Source organism: Aquarana catesbeiana, linkage group LG03, assembly GCF_042186555.1.
Source record: "Aquarana catesbeiana isolate 2022-GZ linkage group LG03, ASM4218655v1, whole genome shotgun sequence".
In the NCBI taxonomy this organism is placed as follows: domain Eukaryota; kingdom Metazoa; phylum Chordata; class Amphibia; order Anura; family Ranidae; genus Aquarana; species Aquarana catesbeiana.
Window position 1 is genome coordinate 112,422,786 of NC_133326.1, and position 23,361 is coordinate 112,446,146.

General features: G+C 42.5%; 1 protein-coding gene across 4 annotated transcripts in view; it reads right to left on the reverse strand.

Moving 5' to 3' along the window:
- EDC3 (enhancer of mRNA decapping 3) overlaps positions 1-23,361 on the reverse strand; it is a 105,066-nt gene that overhangs the window by 27,758 nt on the left and 53,947 nt on the right. For all 4 annotated transcript variants that reach the window (XM_073619008.1, XM_073619009.1, XM_073619006.1 and 1 more), the window contains one exon: positions 17,653-17,997. In XM_073619008.1, the coding sequence (XP_073475109.1) occupies positions 17,653-17,997 (345 nt within the window). The remainder of the gene's footprint in view (positions 1-17,652; positions 17,998-23,361) is intronic.

A 23,361-nucleotide genomic window follows, 5' to 3' on the forward strand; every position in this document is an offset into this window, starting at 1 on the left:
AAAAAAAAAATGTCATAGTTTTTTTAACATTTTGCAAACAGGTAATTTTTTTCCTTCTCTGATGTGTGCTGATGAGGCTGCACTGATGGGGTGGCACTGATGAGGAGGCACTAATGAGCTCTGATAGTTGGCACTGATGGGCATGGATAGGCGGCACCGATTGACAGCACCGATGGACACGGTGCGGAACCGATGCCCCTGTAACAGAAGCCGGTTACCGGTTTTCTTCTTTTCTCCTCACGCTGTCAGCATAAGAAAAAAAAGCTGATAAACGGCTTCTGTTTACTTCCATGATCAGCTGTCATTGGCTGACAGCTGATCACGTGGTAAAGGGCCACTGTGATTGGCCCTTTACCCTGTTCTGTGATCAGCCAAGTTTAAATGGACGTATATTGACGCCCTTCCGGCACTGGAAGCCCATGCTGTAGCAGTCTATTGGCTATAGTGCAGGCGGAAAGTCATTTTCTTGGAGTACATCATGGGACACAGAGCCTTAAGTAATTACTTAATGGGTATAGGCCACCTTCAGGTGATGGACACTGGTATACCCAATCCAGAAAGTTCACTCCCTATATAACCCCTCCTCCTTCCAGGAGCACATCAGTTTTTGTAGCAAAGCAATATACTTAAATCCCAAAAAAAGAGGGGAGGGACCTCTGTGTCCCATGATGTACTGCAAGAAAAAGGATTTTACAGGTAAGCTGGTATAAAAATCCTATTTTCTTTATCATACATAATAGGACACAGAGCCTTAAGTAATTACTTAATGGGATGTCCCATAGCAATGCTACTTGAGGGGAGGGAGACACAACCTGGAGGGTACCCCCAGACTTGAGGACCTATACTGCTGCCTGCAGCACACTACGCCCGAAGGCCTTCTTACATCCACTTGATAAAATTTTTGAATATATGCACTGAAGACCAAGTTGCGGCCTTACAGATCTGAGTCATGGAGGCCTGATGACGCACTGCCCAAGAAGTAGTAACCGCCCTGGTAGAGTGCGCCTTAACTTGAAATGGGAGAATCTTACCCAGTAAATTATAAGGTTGAAATATAACTTGCCGAATCCACTTAGCGACAGTGGATTTCAATGCTGCCTGTCCTTTCTTAGGACACTCTGGCAGAATAAATAAGACATCAGTCTTACGAATCTGAGCTTAAATAGATTTTCACTGCTCTCACCACATCAAGACAATGTAGTGACTTTTCTTCCCTGGAACATGGTTTTGAAAAAAACGATGGCAAGACAATATCTTGGTTCAGGTGAAAACTTGAAACCACTTTTGGCAAAAAGTCTGGACGAGGGCGTAACACCACTCTGTCCTCATGAAAAATCAAATATGGCTCTTTACAAGAAAGAGCAGCCAATTCCGAAACCCTCCTTGCTGAGGATATAACAACCAAAAATACCAACTTCCTTGGCAGAAGGACTATGGGAATATGTTGTATTGGTTCAGATGGCTGTTTTGGAAACACAGACAGAACTAAGTTCAAGGGTGGTTTGACTGGTGGATTAAACAAGACCGATAAAGCGGAGATTTAGCCTTTAATAGTACTCAAGGTCAGTTTCATTTCTACCCCTAATTGTAGAGAGACAAGAATTCTCTGAGGGTGCCAACCCTTGGATTCACACCAGGAAAGATAAGCCCTCCAGACCCTATAATATATAGTTCTGGAAGCTGACTTCCTTGCATTAATCAGGGTAGAGATAACTGATCCGGAAAGCCCACGTTTCTTCAGAATGTGGGTTTCAATAGCCAAGCTGTTAAATTTAGAAACCGTAAGGTAGGATGGAATATCGGTCCCTGTGAGAGCAGATCTGGCCGTAGTGGGAGGGACCATGGGCCATCCACTGCCATCTTTACGATTTCTGCATACCATGTCCTTCTGGGCCATGCTGGTGCCACCAGAATTACCGGATTTCTTTCCAGCTTGATCCTGCAAAGAAGTCGAGGCAGCAACTAAATAGGGGGAAATGCATAGATCAGTGAGAACTGATCCCACGGGGTCACCAACGCATCCGTTCCGCATGCGATTGGATCCCTTGTTCTGGCCACAAAGTTGACTAACTTCATGTTGAATCTGGACGCTACAAGATCTACGTCCGGAGTCCCCAATCTTTAGCAAACAGCCCGTAAAATGTCTCAAGTAGTCCGCCTGCCAATTCTCTACTCTCGGAATAAAGACTGCCGATAGGCACGGAACATTCCTTTCTGCCCAAGTTAGAATGTGGTTCACCTCTCTCTGCGCTGAGAGACTCTTGGTGCCCCCTTGGTGATTGATATAGGCCACAGCTGTGGCATTGTCAGATTGGATCCTGACAGGACAATCCTGTAACCTGAAATTCCAGGCCTTTAGAGCCAGATGCACTGCCCTAATCTCTAGGATATTGATGGGCAAGGTTCTTTGGGCTCTTGACCACTATCCCTGGACAGTTGACTTTTCTAGTACTGCTCCCCAGCCTGAAAGGCTGGCATCTGTCAATACCACTTTCCAGATAACTGGTCTGAAGAATTTTCCTTTCAGCAGATACTGAGTTAGTAACCACCAACTGAGGCTTTGTGACACCCTTGGGGACAGCCGCATTGGCAAGTCTAAATCTTGAATCGTTTTGTTCCAAGCGGACAGGATACTGTTTTGCAACAGTCTTGAATGGAACTGGGCATAGGGAACTGCTTCGATTGAAGCCACCATGGTTCCTAGCAACCTCATGCAAAGGCGAATGGAGGGATCGCTTTTTGACCTGACCATCCACAGCAGCTCTCTTATGGAGTTGATCTTTGCCTGAGGCAAGAACACCTTTTCCTGGACTGTGTCTATGATCAGATCCAAGTACTCCAGTCTTTTGAGGCGATATTAAGGAAGATTTCTCTAGGTTGAGAATCCAACCCAAACTTTCCAGGTAACTGGTTGTAATGCGTACGCTTTGCTCCAAAGGAGCCACCGACTGGTCTATTCGCAATAGATCGTCTAGGTACGCTACGACTGTTATGCCCTGTGCCCTTAACCTGGCTAGAGGTGGTAGTTCAGCCAATTCCAGGGCTTGTTGTGCAGGAACCTCTTTAAGGGCCTGTCTAAATTGGTCCTTTAGGGATTGACAGACGCCTATTGCAGCGACTGCAGGCTGAGTAACGGCACCTGCCAAGGAAAAAGTAGATTTTAACAGGGATGCCAACTTTTTATTTGTTGGATCCTTAAGCATTGGTGCATTGTCTACAGGACAAGTTAGGCTTTTATTCACACTGGAAATTGCAGCGTCAACTGCTGGTACTTTCCCTTTTTTGGTGAATTTCACCTCTAGGGGATAGAGAACTGAAAATCTCTTAGGAGAGGGAAAATGCTTATCCGGGTGATCCCATTCAGCAAAAATAACCTGTTCTAGTAATGCATGGACAGGAAACGCATGCAAAGGCTGAGAAGGTTTTAAGAAACTCAAGGAAGAAACTGAGCTTTCAGGAGACTCCGTTAAGGGTAGCATGAAAGTAGAACGAACCATTTCCATAAGATTGTATCAGCAATTTCTCAGATTGTGAGGCTGAAAAGGGTTCATCTACCATTGCTTCCTCCGCAGAGGAATCATCGGTTTGTTTTTCCTCCTGATCGACTGAGGGTAAAACCTCATCCTGAGCCCACTGTTCCCCTTGCAAAGGGTCTGAAGTGGGGAAGGGGGGATCTAGCACGCTTCCTATCCATTTGAATGGAGGATGCGATTAAAGCCACTAATCTTCCTTCCAGACCCTGCAGGGTGGAGGAAAGGACATCTTCAGTCACATATACAGGGGCTGAGATGTGAGAAGCAGTTGCACCATCAATTTGTTCCAATGGCTCACCCTGGCTTGCCATAATTGGTAATTCAGGCGAGGATGACAGCGTGGAAATGCGACTCGAGTTCCTAGCACCTGGGGGTGAAACCTTAACCTTTAGTACCTTTTTGGTCTTTGTGGTGTTTTTTGGCAGGCATAGTCCTAAGTACAAAAACAGAGGCACTATACGATTGCACTTAATCGCTGAATATAGTCATGACAGTAAAGTCGCTATAAAGTTCAGTCTAGTGCTGGGGAAAAAAGTGTCCTTCCTGTATCAGGAAATGCTAGGTTGCAACCCTCACGTGTCCCACAGCTCCTGTGTCCCTGTGTGCAGTCTGCTTGCCTCCTAACAGTCAGCCCAGGAGAGACTGTTAGAGCTGTGTTTTTATTAACATTGCCTGTCGTGTGTGAGGGGGGCCCTCTCCTGCCCCAATAAAAGTTATCTTGTGGTGAATCCGCTGCAGAGACCACTTTTATCTTGAAGCAGACCGCCCGCTGAAGAAGAGGATACCGGGGTTATGGCAGCTAGCTGCTGCCATAACAACGATAACCCTCTTCAAAGTACCGATGTATAACGACAGTGGGTGGTCCGGAAGTGGATAATAAACAGACACTTACCTGTCCAAGAATCCAGCCCCTTCCTCACCCAGAGCGATTCTTCATCAGGGTTCAGGTCCCTGGCACTGGCATCTTAACTGTGGGCAGAGGACTGTGACTGCTTGCCCAATGCACATGTGTGAGCCGCACTGCAGTTTGTAAATGGTCCTGCAGCCTTCTGAGAGCTATGATGTATCCCAGAAGGTTGAGGGCTGGGAGAAGGGAGGAGAACTTCCACTCTGAATGAGTACCAGTCAAAACTAGGTAGCCCCTTCCCAACAACAACAAAAAAAAATAATCAAAATGTGGCAGAGGAGGGGGAAGGAGGAGGAAGAACCAAGTGTCTCCTTTTGGTGATATTTCACTTTATTAAAGCCCAGCTGGAGATAAAAAGGCTATGCCTGCATTCAAACCTGAGCACAGTGTAGGTTATTCCTAGTGATTTTAACCCTTTGGCGCCGACATAACACAAATATGCGGCCCCACTGCACTGGGCTTTTGCCATGGGGCCGCATATTTGTTCATCTCCCTTTGTGCTGGGAGCGTGACGCACAGTGACCGGGCTCTCACCGAAAAGCCCCAGGCCCCGTTCTAACAATCGGGGATCCGGAACGTCCGATTTCCGGGTCACCTGATCACTTTGATAATCTCTGATTGGCTATCACAGTGATCAGTCACTGTGAAGCCAGCCCCCATGTTTTCTGTTTCTGTGAATGGACAAGAAAGATACACTGCATTTCTCTGTCCTTGCAGAGATAGAAAAAATGTGTGTGTGTGTGTAAAAAGAAAATAATATTAAATTGAAAAAAAAATGTAATCTTTTTTTATTTTTATATAGCGGGATCAAGATTTGATCTAGGTCAATGCCAGGGTTAGTGTTTGGGTCAAAGGTCAATGTCAATATTTTTTGGACAGGGTTTTTTTTTTTTTTTTTTTTTAAAGATCAGTGTCAGTGTGTTTTAGACAAAAAAAAAAAAAGCAAAATGCACACTATTGTTTCTGGGCTGTACTACGGGTACAAACAACTAACATACACGTGGTATTGCTGTGATTGTCAGGTGCAGGAGAATTTGTTTTGGGTGGTTCTTGGTAGTAGGCTATGGTAGCAAGAAGTATACAACTAAATTTCAAAAAATATATTCTTTTTGTACTATTTTGGGCCAGTTTTCCTTTGATAATAATAATTATAATTATAAAAATCCCCCTAATTTCTAATTTCTAAGCTTCACCCCTTAGCGCACATATTCCACAATCCCAGCTTTCCCCAAGGCCAAAATTTTAGGGCGTGTCAGTGGTGGACAAACAGGGGCTTATTCTGAATTGGTCACTTTCTCTCCTCTATGGGTCCCCTCACGGCAAGCCATTGCACTAACAAACTGGATATGCCATCATCTGAAAGATTCCATCTGCATCAAATCCGACATTTCATGTTATCTTTATGGACCTCAAAACCGAACCCCTGAATATAACGTCACACGAAAAATGGTGCTCTGGATGTATGGATCAGAGGGGAGGAATATCTATGATTTATGCCTCACTTGCAGAGAATACTGAGAAACCACCTTACGCACTGAGCTGGGAACAGGATCTTCAGGTCACTTGGGATGCAAGCACATGGTACTCAAAGTTCCAGAAGTCCTTTAAGGGCATAGCTAATGTCTCTCTTATATAAGTACCAAAATACTCACACAATGGTATAATGTACCTTTACGTATGGCCAAGATTTTTCCAGGCACATCCCGATTATGCTTTAGAGGATGTGGGATGACGATATCTTTATTCCACATATGGTGGGAGTGTCCTCATATTCAGGGCTTCTGAAACAGGATCTTTTCTTTGTTGTGCAAAGTGACTGGCGTGTCTGTGTCAAAAACACCTGAGATTGCCTTACTGAATGGATGCCCAGTAGGATGACCCAAGTATCTCTGGATTCTCATTCATTGTATATTGCTGGGCACTAAAACCACAATAGCCCGAGCATGGAAATAGCCTACAGTGGCCTTTGCTGCTGTTAAAGGAAAATATCCTAGGTAATGGTTCAGGAAAAGACGGTCAGTATCCACCAGTCCACTACAGTTAAACACGACATTGTATGGGAACCTTGGAAGACCTATATACAAAAACCCCCACAGCCCCTATAGCAGAATACAACACATCTATTCCTATGTAGCTCTCTGATGCCTCTATATCCTCTCATATTCACTCTTTTCTTTCTCCTTCCTCCTTCTCCACTCTTCTCCGTATACCCTAATAATCCACATACATGGTTTAGTATATAAACACCAGGGGATAGTCTGTTACAGACGCTACAACAAGTTTGGCTCAGGCAAAATTAGGACCTTGGATCTTAAGGTCAACACATACAGATGTTATCTTCGTCAATGACAAACACCATATTCTTTTCTTCCTTTTCAGCACCCCGATACTCTAGGAGAAGTCCCATACTACAGGGTTTATGTATGCAACATATATAGCTCGATATACCCTCTGTTTATTATATGTTCCTTGACAGTTTGTTCCCAGTAGGGGTGTCTGGGCAAGGGAGACAAGATTCAGATGGTAAGATAAAATACCACAAAACCTACATTACTTTCTAAATACTCGGTGATATAGGCCTTCATATGTTAACAATATGGATTGTATCGCAGACAGTTTCATTGTTATCTCATGATTGCAGCTCATGTTTCTTTTTTTGAAAAATCTCAATAAAAATATTGAAATATAAACACCTTCAAACCATACAGCACTATTACTCACTGCCAAAACTTGCTTTATATAACTATGGCATTCATTTCATACACTATTCAGAATCCTAATAAAGCGGTCCAGTCCATGAGGAAAGCAAGCACAGGATTTTCTGTACATACTCAGGTATGTGCTATATATGTAGCATATTTTAAAAAAACATCCACATGTAGGAGGTCACTCATGTATAATAAAAAGTGATTCCTGAAAGTCCTTAAAGTGGACAGTTAGAAAATTAAATAGGTTGTATACCGCTAGACATTTTTTTTTTCCCTGCAAGCTAAAGTCATAATGTGCTAGTATGCACCACAAACTAGAACATTATATGAAATTTAACTTAAAACTTAGCTGTTCCAGCGCCGCGATGCAGGGGCTTCCATCTTTACCCGTCTTGACTCCGGGTTTGCGACTGGCTGGGGCCGCAATGACGTTACTCCCACGCATGCGCACAGGAGCAGTCATTCACGGCACAGGTTTCTGAAGGAATGGCCACGGGTGACCGTTCCTTCAGAGTGCATGCGCCAGTGATTTCACTGGCTGCATGTAATGTAAATAACTCTTAAACGGTGCACGTTTAGGAGATATTTACACTAGCTATAGGTAAATCTTATTATAGACTTACCTATAGGTACAAGTCAGTAAAAGAAGTTTACTTCCTCTTTAACCACTTAAGGACCAGCCTCGTTTTGGAATTTAGGTGTTTACATGTTTAAAACATTTTTTTTTGCTAGAAAATTACTTAGAACCCCCAAACATTATATATTGTTTTTTTTCTAACACCCTAGAGAATAAAATGGCGGTCATTACAATACTTTTTTCCACACCGTATTTGCGCAGCAGTCTTACAAGCGCGCTTTTTTTTGGGAAAAATAAAATTTTTTTAATAAAAAAAAATAAGACAACAGTAAAGTTAGCCCAATTTTTTTTTTATATTGTGAAAGATAATGTTACACCGAGTAAATTGTTACCCAACATGTCACGCTTCAAAATTGCACCCGCTCGTGGAATGGCATCAAACTTTTACCCTCAAAAATCTCCATAGGTGACGTTTAAAAAATTCTACAGGTTGCATGTTTTGCGTTACAGAGGAGGTCTAGGGCTAGAATTATTGCTCTCACTCTAACGATCGCGGCGATACCTCACATGTGTGGTTTGACCACCGGTTTCATATGTGGGCGCTACTCACGTATGCGTTCGCTTCTGCGCGCGTTTAAATTTTTTTTTCTTTTTATTTTATATGATTTTATATATTTTTACACTGTTTAAAAAAAAAAAAATGTCACTTTTATTCCTATTACAAGGGATGTAAACATCCCTTGTAATAGAAAAAAGCATGACAAGTCCTCTTAAATATGAGATCTGGGGTCAAAAAGACCTCAGATCTCATATTTACACTAAAATGCAATAAAAATAGAAAAAAAAAAAATGACATTGAAAAAAATATGCCTTTAAGACGTATGGGCGGAAGTGACGTTTTGACGTCGCTTCCGCCCTACAGTGTCATGGAGACGAGTGGGCGCCATCTTCCCCTCACTCGTCTCCAGGCACAGCAAGGGGACAGACGCGATCCCCTCCGCCGATACCGACGGCTCCGGTAAGCGGCGGAGGGCACCGGATCGCGGCGGGAGGGGTGGCCCCTCTCCCGCCATCGATAAAAGTGATCTCGCAGGGAATCCGGCGCAGAGACCACTTTTATCTTGTAGCCGACCGCCGCACGAAAACGGGGATACCAGGGTTATGGCAGCTAGCTGCTGCCATAACAACGATATCCGCCGGCAAAGTTAGGAAGTACATCGGTGTGCGGCGGTTGGCAAGTGGTTAAATCCTGATAGAGCACTTCATTTGGCCCCTTTTGTAGTGCTTTTACTGTTTAAAATCCAATAATGCACTCTCACCCTGCTCTGCATATGCTCAGTTGCTCTCTATTCTTGGCACTGTGCCTAAAAATCAGAGCCACTAGAGACTGATCAGCTGACAGCTTTGAGATTTACTGCTGCTGAAGGAGAAAGAATACAACAGGAACTGCACAGACTGTACAGATTAGGGAGGAAGAAAAGAAATGCAGGAGAGGCGACAGGTCAAACTCTGCTGCCAGGGACACACAATAGAGTTAAGCTTTTAGGAATAGTTTCTGGTCTTAACTTCTCTCCCTGATTTTCTCTCCTTTCTCCAACTCCTGCAGATCTGTGAACTTCAGCACTGTAGCCTTCCTCTCATTCTGAGCCAAGACATACGATCAAGGCTGGAAATGTACATATTTTAAATTGGAGAAAGTGGCATACAGTTTTTGAGACCAAGGAGAAGAGGAGAGTTTCCAATAGGGAAGTGACTGCTCTGGGCTTCAAAAAAAAAGGCGGACTCCAGCAAGAGGAAACAGGAGCAATGCTGGAGGCAATTTACAGCACACATTCATTTTGGAAGCATAATTATTAATCCCTTCGAGCTGGAGCATGGCAGCCCTTTAGGAGGTTCAGAATGCCAGGAGGCGAGGCGGGGCTTATCGCCATGTGACCGCCATGATTGGCTGTCATGGCAGTCAGATGATCAGAAAGCTCTCGATCGCAAAATGCGAATGGGAGCTTTCAGTTAGCCACCGGTAACTGTGCCGGGAGCACACAGGCCGCGCGCTCTCTGCACAGCTCTATTGGCACTATTGCACGCATATATGCGGCCGCTCAGTGCCAAGGCCGGGCTGCCAAGAGCCAGCATATTTGCGTGCGTTCAGCACCAAGGAGTTAATGTGGAATGTATGTTCTTTTGTTAAAGCGGTATTAAACCCAAAAGCAAAAATGTACTTTTTTGCAGCTTCCCAATCATTGGATGTGGTGGCAGCATCAGTTTTCCTTCTTTGGCTTTCTTCCCTCTGTGTTAATCTGGGGATCTGAGCAGTTAAACACTTCCTGTATTAGTGAGATGCTACTGTGGATGAATGAGCACAGGAGGCACAGCAAACAGAAGCATGGTCAGTCTGGGGGCAGGAGAGTGTTAAATGTATTAGCAGAATTAAAGTGGTTGTAAAAGCAGGTGGCCTTATCTTAATGCATTCTATGCATTAAGATAAAAAGCCTTCTGTGTGCAGCAGTCCCCCTAATACTTATCTGAGCCCCATCTCGATCCAGCCATGTTGCATTGGCTCTCGCTGCAGTCAAAGTCAGTGAGCCGATGAGGAGAGAGAGGGGACGGGGCGAGCAGCGGCAAATCCAGTGCACGGAGCAGGCAAGTGCAACATGTTTTTTTTTGGTGAAAATAACCTGAGGCTTTAGTACCACTTTAAATACACCAACAAACTGAACTCCAGCTCACACATTATAATCAGTTACAGCAAACCATTTTTTCCTTTTGGAATAAAAGGTTTGAAATTATAAAATAAAAGCTGATCATTTTATACACCTCTGCCAGTGTTAAATGGTTTGTCTCATTAATGTAAACTGATACATTCTGCTGGAGAGCTTGTGTTTTTGAAAGGACAGACTTACTGGCCTGGATCGCCAGATGAAAATAGAAGAAAGCAAGCCTATAAAAGAAAAACGAATGCAGCCATCACACCTAAAAATTGGTATGCTGCAATATAATAAATGTTTGCTTTTGGGTTTATTACCACTTTAAAGAACATTAATTGTTATTGGTAAAGTTCTGCTTTAAATATGGATAATATACTTGTCATAGCTTTCCCAGTTTTATTTAAGACCTATTTCTTACCTGGCATTCATTTCGTGAATTACTTTATCAGGAAATATCTTAATGCCTATTAAGCAATATTCATAATAAACATTAATACTACGTAATTAAATTTAATAACAAATTTCCGTGTTCCTGTCCTCACACCTTGCGTGCCACATAGCACTATCCCACTGGCACGCTCTCTCTATACCACGAAGGCAACTTCCAGGAACTGGCAGGCTAGGCGATTAACCCTTTTGCTTCTTGGGAGATGAGCCAACTCCTAGCACACAATCTAATAAGGAAGGAGACGGTGAGGGAGAAAGTCCTGTCACGCAATGAGGGAGAAACTACAGCTAATGTTTAGACTTTTAATTACTGGGTGACATGTGTGCAGTTAAAGAAGAAACGCCTCCTTCTTCACACACGCAAGGCAATGCTCTTAATACCACTCCTTTGGTAATATGGGATGTTATGTAAACTTTGCACTGGGGTGAACAGAGCGCACGGACCACTAGGGGAAAGGAAATAGGGTGGTGGGGAGCAATTGGAACCTGAAAGCAAACACCAAAAAATCCAATTAAAGCAAACTGGAGGGTAGGTGGGGGGGGGGGGGGGGGGGGATTTCTCCAGCAGGCTGAACCCCAGCCAGAATGGAGCATGCTTTGATAGGAAGCTGAGGGGGGTGGTTGGCTGCTCAGGAAGCCAAGTAATTAAAGAGGCCTAGAGTGGAGGAGGGAGGGGTGTTGTTTGCAAAGTTTTACTATGAGATTTTACAGCTGCTAGTGAAGCCAGGCAGATATCGATAGAGTACTGTTCTTAACACGCAACACACATGCAAAGCAATCATTCACACTGTGGGAAGGGGCAAGGGTCACTTGTAATATACACAACACACCAGTAACCTATTTTCTGCTTGTATAACTCTTCTTCAATTGCAAACTTTTTTTTTTTTTTTTTTTTTTAATAGACAATCCTATCACACAAATCTCATGCTAATACAACACGCAACATGTTAAAACACAAACTCCTTCTTCAGCACAATGATTTGGCAGTGTGGACAGGAATCTTGCCAGTAAAAAGATTACACAGGAAAATGAACAGGTTAATTGACAAAAGCCAAAAGATAAACACTAAGGAACAAAGCTATGACATGTAGGATTTGTGGAGTGCACAATACAAACTCTAAAATGTTATGAATCTGGCAATATTCAACACGATTTGGAAGAATGCTACATTTTCTTATAAAATTAGAAAAAAAAAAAAACGTAAAAAGCCCTCTACTGCTGTATTTAGGCTGCATTAACAGAATTCAGCAACTGAATACCACCAATCAGATGTTTCAGAGCAGTGAAGCGCCAAGGTTACAATAAGGCTGTAGCCTCACAAACCTATTTACCTCAGTTATTTTCCAAAGACAAATCACATCTATAAAGCCAAGCATTCCAAAGCAATGCAGCAGGCTGTGAGCTCTATTTGCAGTTCACGGGACAGCAGATTGGCGGGGGGCCAAAAGAAAATACGTCCAGCTGCCTGCTTAAGACTCCTTTCACACCGGGGCGCTTTGCAAGCGCTACATCCATAAAAATAGCATCTGAAAGCACCCTGAAAGAGCTGCTGCTGTGTCTCCAATGTGAAAGCCCCGAGGGAGGCTGTCAGGACGCTAAAAGGAGCGGTGGCTTGAACCCTTTCTCGGCCGCTAGCGGCCAAATAGCGCCGCAAAATTAAAGCGTCACTAAAAATAGCGGCGCTTTACCGCACCCACCGACCCAGTGTGAAAGGGGCCTAAAGGATAAGTTCACTTTTTGGAAAAATAATAAATGCACATTTGTTTGCTGGTAAAAAAAAAAAAAGTGTGAATTTTTAAAAAAAATTTGGAGCCTGTAAAGCATTGCAACGGCGATCATCAGGTCACTGGCGCCATGCAGGTATCCAGCAGATCTGCCAGTGTATCTGCTTGCTCATACATCCCATATGAGTAAACTTCAAGGCAACAGCCCCAAAGGCTGCTGCACCCAGTAGTTTTCCATGCTCGGAGCCCTGTCAATCAGTGACGCAGAAGGGTGGGCGTTTTTTTTTTTTTAATTGTGGCAGCTAGCAGGGAGTGATAAGAACACCGCTAGCTGTCACAGCAGGGATTGGGGAGGTGTGGGGGCTGGTCCGTTCATAACATGTTACATCCTGAATATGGGTGTAATATGTTACAAATGGTGAACTTATCCTTTAAGGTTTAAATTTAAAGCAAAAATGGTGTAGAATACAGAAATATATAAAAAAAAAAAAAAAAAAAAATTACTAAAATGAGGCCTACACATATCACCTTTGGTTGAAACTCCTAAATCAGTACTACCTGGAACCCCTAAGAGGCACCCTCCCCGTCCCCAATGCCTAGCCCAGTGCCTAAGGATTTATGAGCAGGCCTCGTACAGTTCTTTTGAAAGGGCATGCTCATAGAGGCAATGAAAAAAAGTCATTTCGTACATATCTGGTTCAGAATTTCTGTGCATGTCTGGCGTAGGTCATTCAGTCGTAACAGAGATGCGCAAACCACATATGCTATCAGCTTGATGCTGCTAATGTTAAGCGGTCCAAATCTCAGCCAGTTCATCAGGAAGATTAGTACTTCACTATTAAAAGCAGCATGTAGTACAGACCTCAAACTACAACAAAAAAATCTTCCACTTTTTCTCTTCAAAACACTACTTCCATTCCCCAATTTTAAAAGCCGTTTTCACCATGCTTAAACTTTGTTGGACTACAGATCAGAGATTTTTAAGTACCTGGGAACACATATGAAAATGTGCTGCACAAAGAAGCTGTGTGTCTTGCATCTTCCTCAAATACAATCCATTGCAAATAGTCTTAGGCAGGCCATAGACTGTGCAAATTTCTTTCCTGCAACCACGGACAGTGCTGACAGGGGAATCCCTCCCTCCCTCCGGAGGGGGGCTGGCAAGGAAAGCTTGGAGAAAAGGAGAAAACAGTGATTATTGCTAGTGGCTATAGCAGCCGCTAGCAATAATCGCAAGTGAATCCAGCAGGCTGGTTGTACCCAAGTTGATCGATTGATGTAAGGCTGAAACAACTAATCGATTAATCGACAACAAATCGATTATGAAATTAAACGATTACTATTTTCATAATCGTTTAATCGGCCAGTAACATAATGGGGTTAAAAAAAAAAAAAAAAGAGCCCTTTATAGTACAAAAAGAGCAAATAATCGCTACTGTAAATATTAATTTCACAGTTCTACAGTAAAAAAATGAACCCCTTACAGTAGTGATTATCTGCTTTTTTTGTACTATAAAGGGCTAATTTTAGTTTTTTTAACCCCATTATGTACTAAACATCTTAGACCTGGTTCACACCTATGTGTTTTTTGGTGGTTTTTGCAGAAATGCACTACAGTTCATTTAACATGGTTTCCTATGGGACACGTTCACATCTATGCTTTTTTCAACAGCTGCAAATTTTTTTCTTAACGCAAAACGGTGCATGTTTGGTTCAATATACTTCAATGGAGAAGCTGCAGAAAAGCATGTAATGTGTTTTTGCAGCAATTTGTGTTTTTTAATCTGCCCAACAACAAATTAACCCAAAAAATGGAAAACCGCAAATCGCAGCAAAATTGAAATTTTCACTTGTTTTTAACATGAATGTAATTTCTGAACGAAAACCACATACACTGTCTGAAAATTCGTTTGACCAAGAAGCTTTCTATTTCCAAATTTTCCCATCACTGTGGTTGAAAATGAACGTCAATTTGACCCCACTAATGATTAGAAAATCGAACGAACATTCTTAAAGCGGAGTTCTGCTTAAAAAAATAAAAGTCAGTAGCTACAAATACTGCAGCTGCTGACTTTTAATAATACTTAATTATAATTAATAAATCGGATACTTACCTGTCCCAGGGTCCAGCGATGCAGGAAAATGAAGCCCCCCTTGTCTTCCCCTCCTCTCTGCGGTGCCGGCATTGTAACTGTGGGCACCCGGCGCCCACAGTTACAATGCCGGCACCGCAGAGAGGAGGGGAAGACAAGGGGGGCTTCATTTCCCTGCATCGCTGGACCCTGGGACAGGTAAGTATCCGATTTATTAATTATAATGATATACATCCACTGCGCATCTGTGAGCTGTGCTACATGCCGTGACTGGGCGGGCAATCATCTGGGACCTGTGACGTGTCCCAGGTGATTGCTGGGGGGGGGGGGGGGGGGGGGTTGAGGTGACCTCCCTTCCGGGGGCTGAGGTGCCCTGGGAGGAAGTGGGTGCTGGAACCCTCTAAAAAGAGGGTATGCGCCCCCCCCCCCCCCAAAAAAAATGACATGCCACATGTGGCATGTCAGTGGGTCACCTCCCTTAAAGCAGAAGTTCCATTTTTGGATGGAACTCCGCTTTAAAATGATATTTTTTTTTTTAAGGAAGAATTTGTTTGTTTGGTTAAAAAAAATTGATCTCTGGGTCTGATGATATTTACCAGATTCACCCTTTAACAAGTATATACAGTATATCTCTCCTCTAATAGTATATACAGTATATCTCTCCTCATAGTATATACTGTATATCTCTTCTAATAGTATATACAGTATAGCTCTCCTCTAATAGTATATACCTCCTCTAATAGTATATACAGTATATATCTCCTCTAAGAGTATATACAGTATATATCTCCTCTAAGAGTATATACAGTATATCTCTGCTGTCTGTTATTCTCAGAGTGAATTAGATATTTTGCTCCCTAACCATATAGTTGGTTATTTATATTTACCACTGCATAGAGATATTGAAGAATAAATTGCCCTTTTTAAACTTTACATATTAATTAACTTATACACCACACTCTTATTTTAAGGTTAATTGAAACAATAAATCGGCCAACTAATCGATTATGAAAATAATCGTTAGTTGCAGCCCTAGATCAATGGTTCAGCCTGCACACACAAGATTCAAAGCTTCAAACCGTGTATGGCTGGCCTTAAAGGTCAATTTAAAGGCTTTGGTGGTTGTCAGTTTTAAAGTTTAGGAGGTACAGTAGTTTGCCAGCAGCATGGCATCAGTTCTCTGTAATAGAGGTGCAATAACATAATCCAGTAAGCATCCAGTGTGCCAAAGTCTAAGGATGAACTCCAGGCAAACAGCTTAATACACAGCAGAACTACATACAACCCCTGGCAAAAATTATGGAATCACCAGTCCCTGAGGATGTTCCTTCAGTTGTTTATTGTTGTAGAAAAAAAGCAGATCACAGACATGGCCAAAAACTAAAGGCATTTCAAATGGCAACTTTCTGGCTTTAAAAAACACTAAAAGAAATCAAGAAAAATAATTGTGATGGCCAGTAAGTTAGATTTATAGAACAAGCACAGGGAATAAATTATGGAATCACTCAACTCTGAGGAAAAAAATATGGAATCATGAAAAACAAAAACAAAATAACACTCCAACACATCACTAGTACTTTGTTGCACCACCTCTGGCTTTTATAACAGCTTGTAGTCTCTGAGGCATTGACTTAATGAGTGATAAACAGTACTCTTCATCAATCTGGCTCCAGCCTTCTCTGATTGCTCTTGTCAAATCATCTTTGCAGGTTGGAGCCTTGTCATGGACCATGTTCTTTAACTTCCACCACAGATTTTCAATTGGATTGAGATCCGGACTGTTTGCAGGCCATGACATTGACCCTATGTGTCTTTCTTCAAGGAATTTTTTCAGTTTTTGCTCTATGGCAAGATGCATTATCATCTTGATAAATGATTTCATCATCCCCAAACATCCTTTCAATAGATGGAATAAGAAAAGTGTCCAAAATTTCAATGTAAACCTGTGCATTTATTGAAGATATCTGCCTTGGGAGGGCGCAAGGCCCCCCTGCCCAAAGCACCCACGCCCCCATGTTGAGGGCATGTGGCCTGGTATGGTTCAGAAACAGGGGTGGGGCCCTCGCTCATCCCCACCCCCTTTCCTGACCTGCCGGGCTGCATGCCTGGAAAAGGGTCTGGTATGGATTGTGGAGGGGACCCCACGACGTGGGGGTTCCCCTTAAAATCCATAGCAGACCGAAGGGCCTGGTATGCTCTTAAAGGGGGGACCCATGGCGGGTTTTTTTTTTTGTTTGTTAATTTTGGCTTGGAGTTTCCCCTAAAGATTCATACCAGACACAAAGTAACTGCATTAACAGGATCAAAGTCGGATCCCCGTTCATTGAAGTCGGACTTCAAATCGCAGGGCAAAGTCGGATCCACAGTCGTATGACCGTCGTGACGTACCAGTGTGAACCCGGCCTAAAGGTTATGGTGCACTAAAGCAGTTCTTGAGTGTCCCCTGCAACATGTTCAGGTCTTTACCTACACAGTTTAAAAACAGTGCGACTGTGTTAGACTCCGCCCACACATCCATGTCATTCATTCACAGCAGACGACTTGTAGTTCTCAATTATCTGTGAGGTCATTGGAGAGCACTCTCGTACTTGATTGATCTTCATGCTCTCCAGTAACTGTCTGCTACTGAGAGTCTGCAGGAGCCGGGCATTGCACTGTGATCTTCTGACCACGGGTGAAATGCTTTCCAGATGGAAAAAATAATAAATTAACATTTTTTTTCTTCATAAATATGTGCATTTATTATTTTCTTAAAAGGTGTATTAGCTTTTAAGTCTGTAGTGTCTGACATTTTTACATATAACGCATTTTACCAGCTGCCCCCTGGGCAATTTCAAAGCCAATATACTTTGTAAATTGACATTTACTGATACAGAGTATAATTTTATGTTGGCAGAAACTTGCCAGTTTAAAGCATTTAATGCTGAAGGAGACTACTATACATCTCAGTTCTCTTACCTGTACAGTATTCCATTCCACCAGGATGTGGTACAACAATCCTTCTATATACAATTGGATCAGACTCGAGTATGTTCTCGTCATGTCTGTAATTTGGAGGTCTTTCACTAGGTGTACCTCGTGACCTAGCTCCTCCTCCACCCCCTCGTCTTTCATGGGTGTCTATCTGCTCAAATACAGCTGCTTTATCAAAAAGAGCAAGGTTCCCCTCAAAATCAAAATCTGTGCCTGGAATTTCATCCAACTCTTCTCCAAAGCACTCATCATCTCTAGCTTTAAGCTGTCCATTCTTGGGTCCATTCTTCTTGGGGGTCACTTGGTTTGGATAGCGGCTGCTTGAAGACCCTGCATAAAGAAAAAAAAAGTAGCACATAACATTCTACAAAATGGCATTAAAGAGGACATGCAAAACTTGCCATGATCAGCTAAAAAGACATTTTTTTAGTGGATGGCTATGATACCTAATCAATAAAAAGGATGATTTGGAAGGCACAGTGTTTGAGGGGAGCATTAAAAAAAAAAATCCTTATAAAACGGTTTCCGTGAGAGTCTGTAATTAGCACGGTATGTCCTCAAGATGTTTATTTACATGACTTGAAAGTATGTCTGCTTACACATTGTGCTCAGTTCTCTATGCTCTTCACACACAGATCTCCTAAAGCAAATCACAGCACCAAATAGAGTCTAGCCAGTGTCCTTAGGAGACCTGTGGTAAGGTCATATGCTGAGTCACACTGTGTGCTCTGGAACCACAGAAAGCAAACGTTTCCAATGTAGTCTGCTGCTGGGATGCAATCATTTTCTGTAATATGAACACCATAAATACCCACAAAGGGTTTTTAGACTGTATATTCCTCAACAAGGCTGATGACAGATATCGAGCAGCTGTACTGTTAAGCATTGTTCATCATTTGTTAAGAGTCTAAAGTTTCAAAGTGTGGGCAAGGCAGCAATGAAATCAGAGAGAAGGTGATGCTGAAACTGTGAATACAACATTAATCTGTACCATGCTATTGGGGACGTCTCCTCCTGAAAATACAAACCTTCCTGGTTGTCATGTTTATCTAATGACTTCATCCACTGGCCTGAAACAAGTAGGGAGGCCATCAGTTCTATCTTTCTTCATTACATACTTGTTCCAAGTCAGTGACCCATGAAATACTGAAACTAGAAAATTAGCATTTTCAGGAGGTGGTCAGCAATCGCAGCCTACAGGTTTCTCCTATGACAGGTTTCCATTGAATGGTAAGCAGGGAGCAGAGTCATTCTGTAGGTCAAATCTATATTCAAAAAAGCAGGCCTCATGTCAAGAGAATTATGTAGCCATTGCTGACTCTCCCTTTGAGAACATTTGTTCCCTGGCAGTCATGCTACTGCTTTGGCTTTGAACTGCTAACTCAAAAGTATAGAGAAGGAATTCTCACATATTTCTGGCACCCATTTACAGTATGCTTACTTCGGGGGATTCAAAAGTGTCGAATCCAGAAAGGGCCAGGCAACTAATCTTTTCAGAATTAGGCCAACAATGGCAACTCTTTTCTTATTAAATGGCGATCAATTTTAATCTGTTTTCATTGGTGGTGACTCAGGACTATTTCATTAATAAGAACCATAAACCATAAACAATTTGGGCCCTGTTCACATAACCGTGATTTTGACATGTGAGTTTCATGTGATTCTGCGTGTCACATAAGGCACCCATTCACTTGAATCGGCTGCTCTATGCACATTTGTCACAAGCTTTATGCAGTTTGTGAAGACACAGTTTGCCACGATTGTCCCATGACATGACATAGCAATACAACATGACAGGTCCTCTTTATGGAGAGATCTGGGGTTTAAACTTAATTTTTTGATCTTTTGCTTTTTTTTAAAAAAGCGTTGTTTACTAGATCGCTGCTGGAGATGCCGGGAGGACCAGGGAACAATTCTCCACATCTTTTGGACTTGTCCCAAACTCGAGCAGTCCTGGAAGAAAATCAGCCTCATTGCCCAAAAATTTACGTAATGTCCAATCCCTGATGACCCCTGTTTTCTTCTTACTTTTACGCCTCTAATATGCCAGGAAAGATTTACAACAAAAAAAAGTTATTCATCATCTTCTGCGCAGCATCTGACCATAGGTCTATGGCTCAAAAAAGTAGAGGAAATAAAAAAATGGAAGGATCTTATTCTTACAGCCCATCACCAACATGAACGCTACTCTAAAACATGGACATTATGGAAAATGTTCATCTTCTCTGATGAGGGACAGGCCCTGTTTGAAAGCGACACCGTAGACTAAATTTGTCCTGACACATATATGGGTGAAGTCTGTATTTTGATGACACAGATTACGTGTTCTGTTAACAGTGCGTTCACAACTTTACATTTCCCCGCTCCATTCACTCCGGCTCTCCATATTCCGGCTACTACCCTCTTGAACCTTTCTCCCCCCCCCCCCTCTCCTTTTCTTTCTGTGTTCTCTTTTCCTTTCATTTCTAGCCTGCTCCTAATCTCTCAATTCCTCTGTTCCTTTTCTTTGTCGCCATATTTATACGGTTCTATCATTTCTTCTCGGATATAGAAAATTGGAAAATGATTTAGGCAGGTTCCATGGACTTGTCTTGTTCAGCAATTTATTCCCCGGCAGTATTCTATTTCACTTTTGTGAAGGCATGAAGTCATGCTTCTTTGGTCCTTTAGCCGGGGATACGTGAATCAATGGGGACATTACGTATAATGTCTTTTGTTCGGTATTACAATCTCATATATTACACTGTTTACTGTTCTCTATACCACTGTACTTCTCCAATGTGTTCTGATGCCATGGTTCATGTCTTTTGACTAACTAAATAAAATATTTGAAAAAAAAAAAAAGCCTTGTTTACATGCCGGAGGAACTGGAAGTGACATCATGTTGCTGCTCTGGTCCTCCAAGGCCATAGAGATGAGCAGAGGCCATTTTGCCTTCATTGATCTCGAATGCAAGCCATCGATGGCACCGGATGGGTCCCAGGCTTCACCCATCGGTCAGGTAAGCCAGGGAAACAGCATGAGGAGTGCCACTCTGACCACTTTGATCTTGTAGAGAATTGCCGGCTTAAAAAAACAATACCGGAGTGATGGCATTTTGCTACAGCCATAAGCCTGATATTCCATTTGCTGTCCAGGACGTCAAATGTCTATCTCCTGGATTGTAAGCTCCAATGAGCAGGGCTCTCTGATTCCTGCTGTACTGAATTGTATTGTAACTGTACTGCCTGGCCTCATGTTGTAAAGCGCTGCGCAAACTGTTGTCGCTAAATAAATCCTGTATAATAATAATGGCCCGGTCAGCAAATGGTTAAAGTGGCTAGAAAGTGAGCGTACAAGGTTTTTAGTGCAGTTTTGTTTTATAAACTAGTTAGCACTTGCAGCAAGAATACATAGTAGATCAGTATATTTATCAACCAATTCCTGTTCTAGAAAGCGGATTATTAAATGCCTGTTGCACATGGACGCCTAAAAGCGTTTTTTTTTTTTTTTTTTTTAAATTTAGGCTTTTTTCTGATCTAAATACAGCTCACTGTTATATTAGGCATGTAAACTTGTGCTGCGTATAGATCAGTAAAAAAAAAAAAAAAAAATCTGCATTGCTGGACAGTATTTACACGCACGCTCGACAGCTCAAGAAATGCTAGAAGAATTTTTACACACATGTACGTGTATATACAGAATTGTGCGAATACATGCACTTATACAGTCCATCCTTCCATTTTTATGCAGATTTTTTCTGCCAGGAATCAGATGTTCAAACATCAGTATCATGTGCAAGTACCCCAATTGATAAAATAGCTTCAGTGCGTAGCAAAATTCACATCTTCTCGCCTATTTCTTTCAAACGTGTTTTATTGCAACATGAATTGCACACATCTGTTTCAGTTTATTATTAACACATATTGTATGCATACATTTTATTTCTGGAGATAGTGGTTTAAATACTTGCCACATAAGTGGAGAGATAGAATTCCAAGCATCACAAAAAAAATTATTTATGAACCCCCTTGTTTTTTTTCACATCCCACAGGGCTTTTCTTTAAGCTTGTACACGTAACAAAGTCATCAATCTCATGTGCACAGAAAAGGTATAGTGCTGTGATAGTGTACATGGGCTACGATTACTTGTTCTCATCTCGTGCTGATGGAAGAACTCCCATCTCCTGGGGGATGAACTGTTGTATTATACCTCCGTGACAGTATGCGAGTTGGAAAGCAGCGCACGCATTGAGACATGAACTCTGTCAACCCCGGCCTAGGCAATGTTAATCTAATTGCGTCTGTGGAGAGCTTATTATGCATTATTCTCTCTCAGCCAGAAATAGGACTTCAATGGATGAATCCCTGAAGAAACACTGTGAAAAACACATCCCCCTCCAGCACACGCACACTTCTGTAGGGTTGGTGCGTGCAAGGAGTTTGTTCATCAGTTGTGGGGAAACCATCTCACAGTCTCAGATATCCTGCAAATAACTTATCTGGCAGGCTGTATGTCTTTGAAAACAGGCAGACAGCAGCAGACCTCCAGATGTTATGAAAAGTGGCCTTTCACATGTATTGGTGTATAAAATCAAGAGCAGTAATATTTTGAATAAAGTGACACTAAATGATATCCTTATTTTCCAAAGATAATCCATACACATCCACTACTTAATGGTCCAGTAATCTATTTTTCATGAAATAATTTCTTGCTGTATTTTTCTGCCTCCTCTGTGAGCTTCTGAACCTCTTCTTTTTTTCCCCCTCACTTCCTTCTGTTTTGAAAGAACAGTCCATGTTGGTCGTGGTCATGTGCACTGCTCTATGCACACCATAAATCCCAAAGTCCATAGTCTAGTCCAGTGGTTCTCAATAGCCAGGCCGTGCCCTCCTCCCTCCTGGGCCTTCAGCCGGCTGCAGATCCCCCTTACCTCCCAAAGTGCCCCCAGCCCCCCAACTTGCTGCAGAGCCTCCAATAGCACCCCCCATACCTCCAACAGACCTCTACATATAGTCACGGATGTAGTGACGAAACGCGTCAAGGCATACAATCAGGAAGCAGAGAACGAGCCGCTGGGGACACGGGGACGAGGATCTGTGGATGTTTCAGTGATCCAGGGATTTCCTACCCTAACCATACAAGCGATTCACCTGTGTGCACCAGGAATAGTGCATCTGTAAATGTAAGGTGTTTACTGTTTTATTAAAGATAGTGTTTTTAAACGATAAACACTATGTCAAGTTCTTTCCTACCCTTATGATATCCACTTATGAGAAACGCCATTTGAGAGACTGAGAGTCCTTATACAGATAGAGGAACGGCAGATTGCTGGATATATACCCATAATGCCCTGTACACACGACCGGTTTTCCCGTCGGAATAAACTCTGACGTTTTTCAGATGGAAATCCGCTGAAACTGTCTTGCATACACACGATCACACCAAAGTCCATCCGTCAAGAACGCGGTGACGTACAACACGTAAGACGGGACTAGAAAAAGGAAGTTCAATAGCCAGTAGCCAATACCTTCCATCTCATACTTGCTTCAGAGCATGCGTTGTTTTTGGTATTTCGGAACAGCATACAGAAGAGCCGTTTTCCCAATAGGAATTGGTTCCGTCGTAAATATTTAGAACATGTTCTCTTTCTAGGTCCGTCAGAATTTTCGACGTAAAAAGTCCCATGAGGCATGCACACGATCGGAATATAG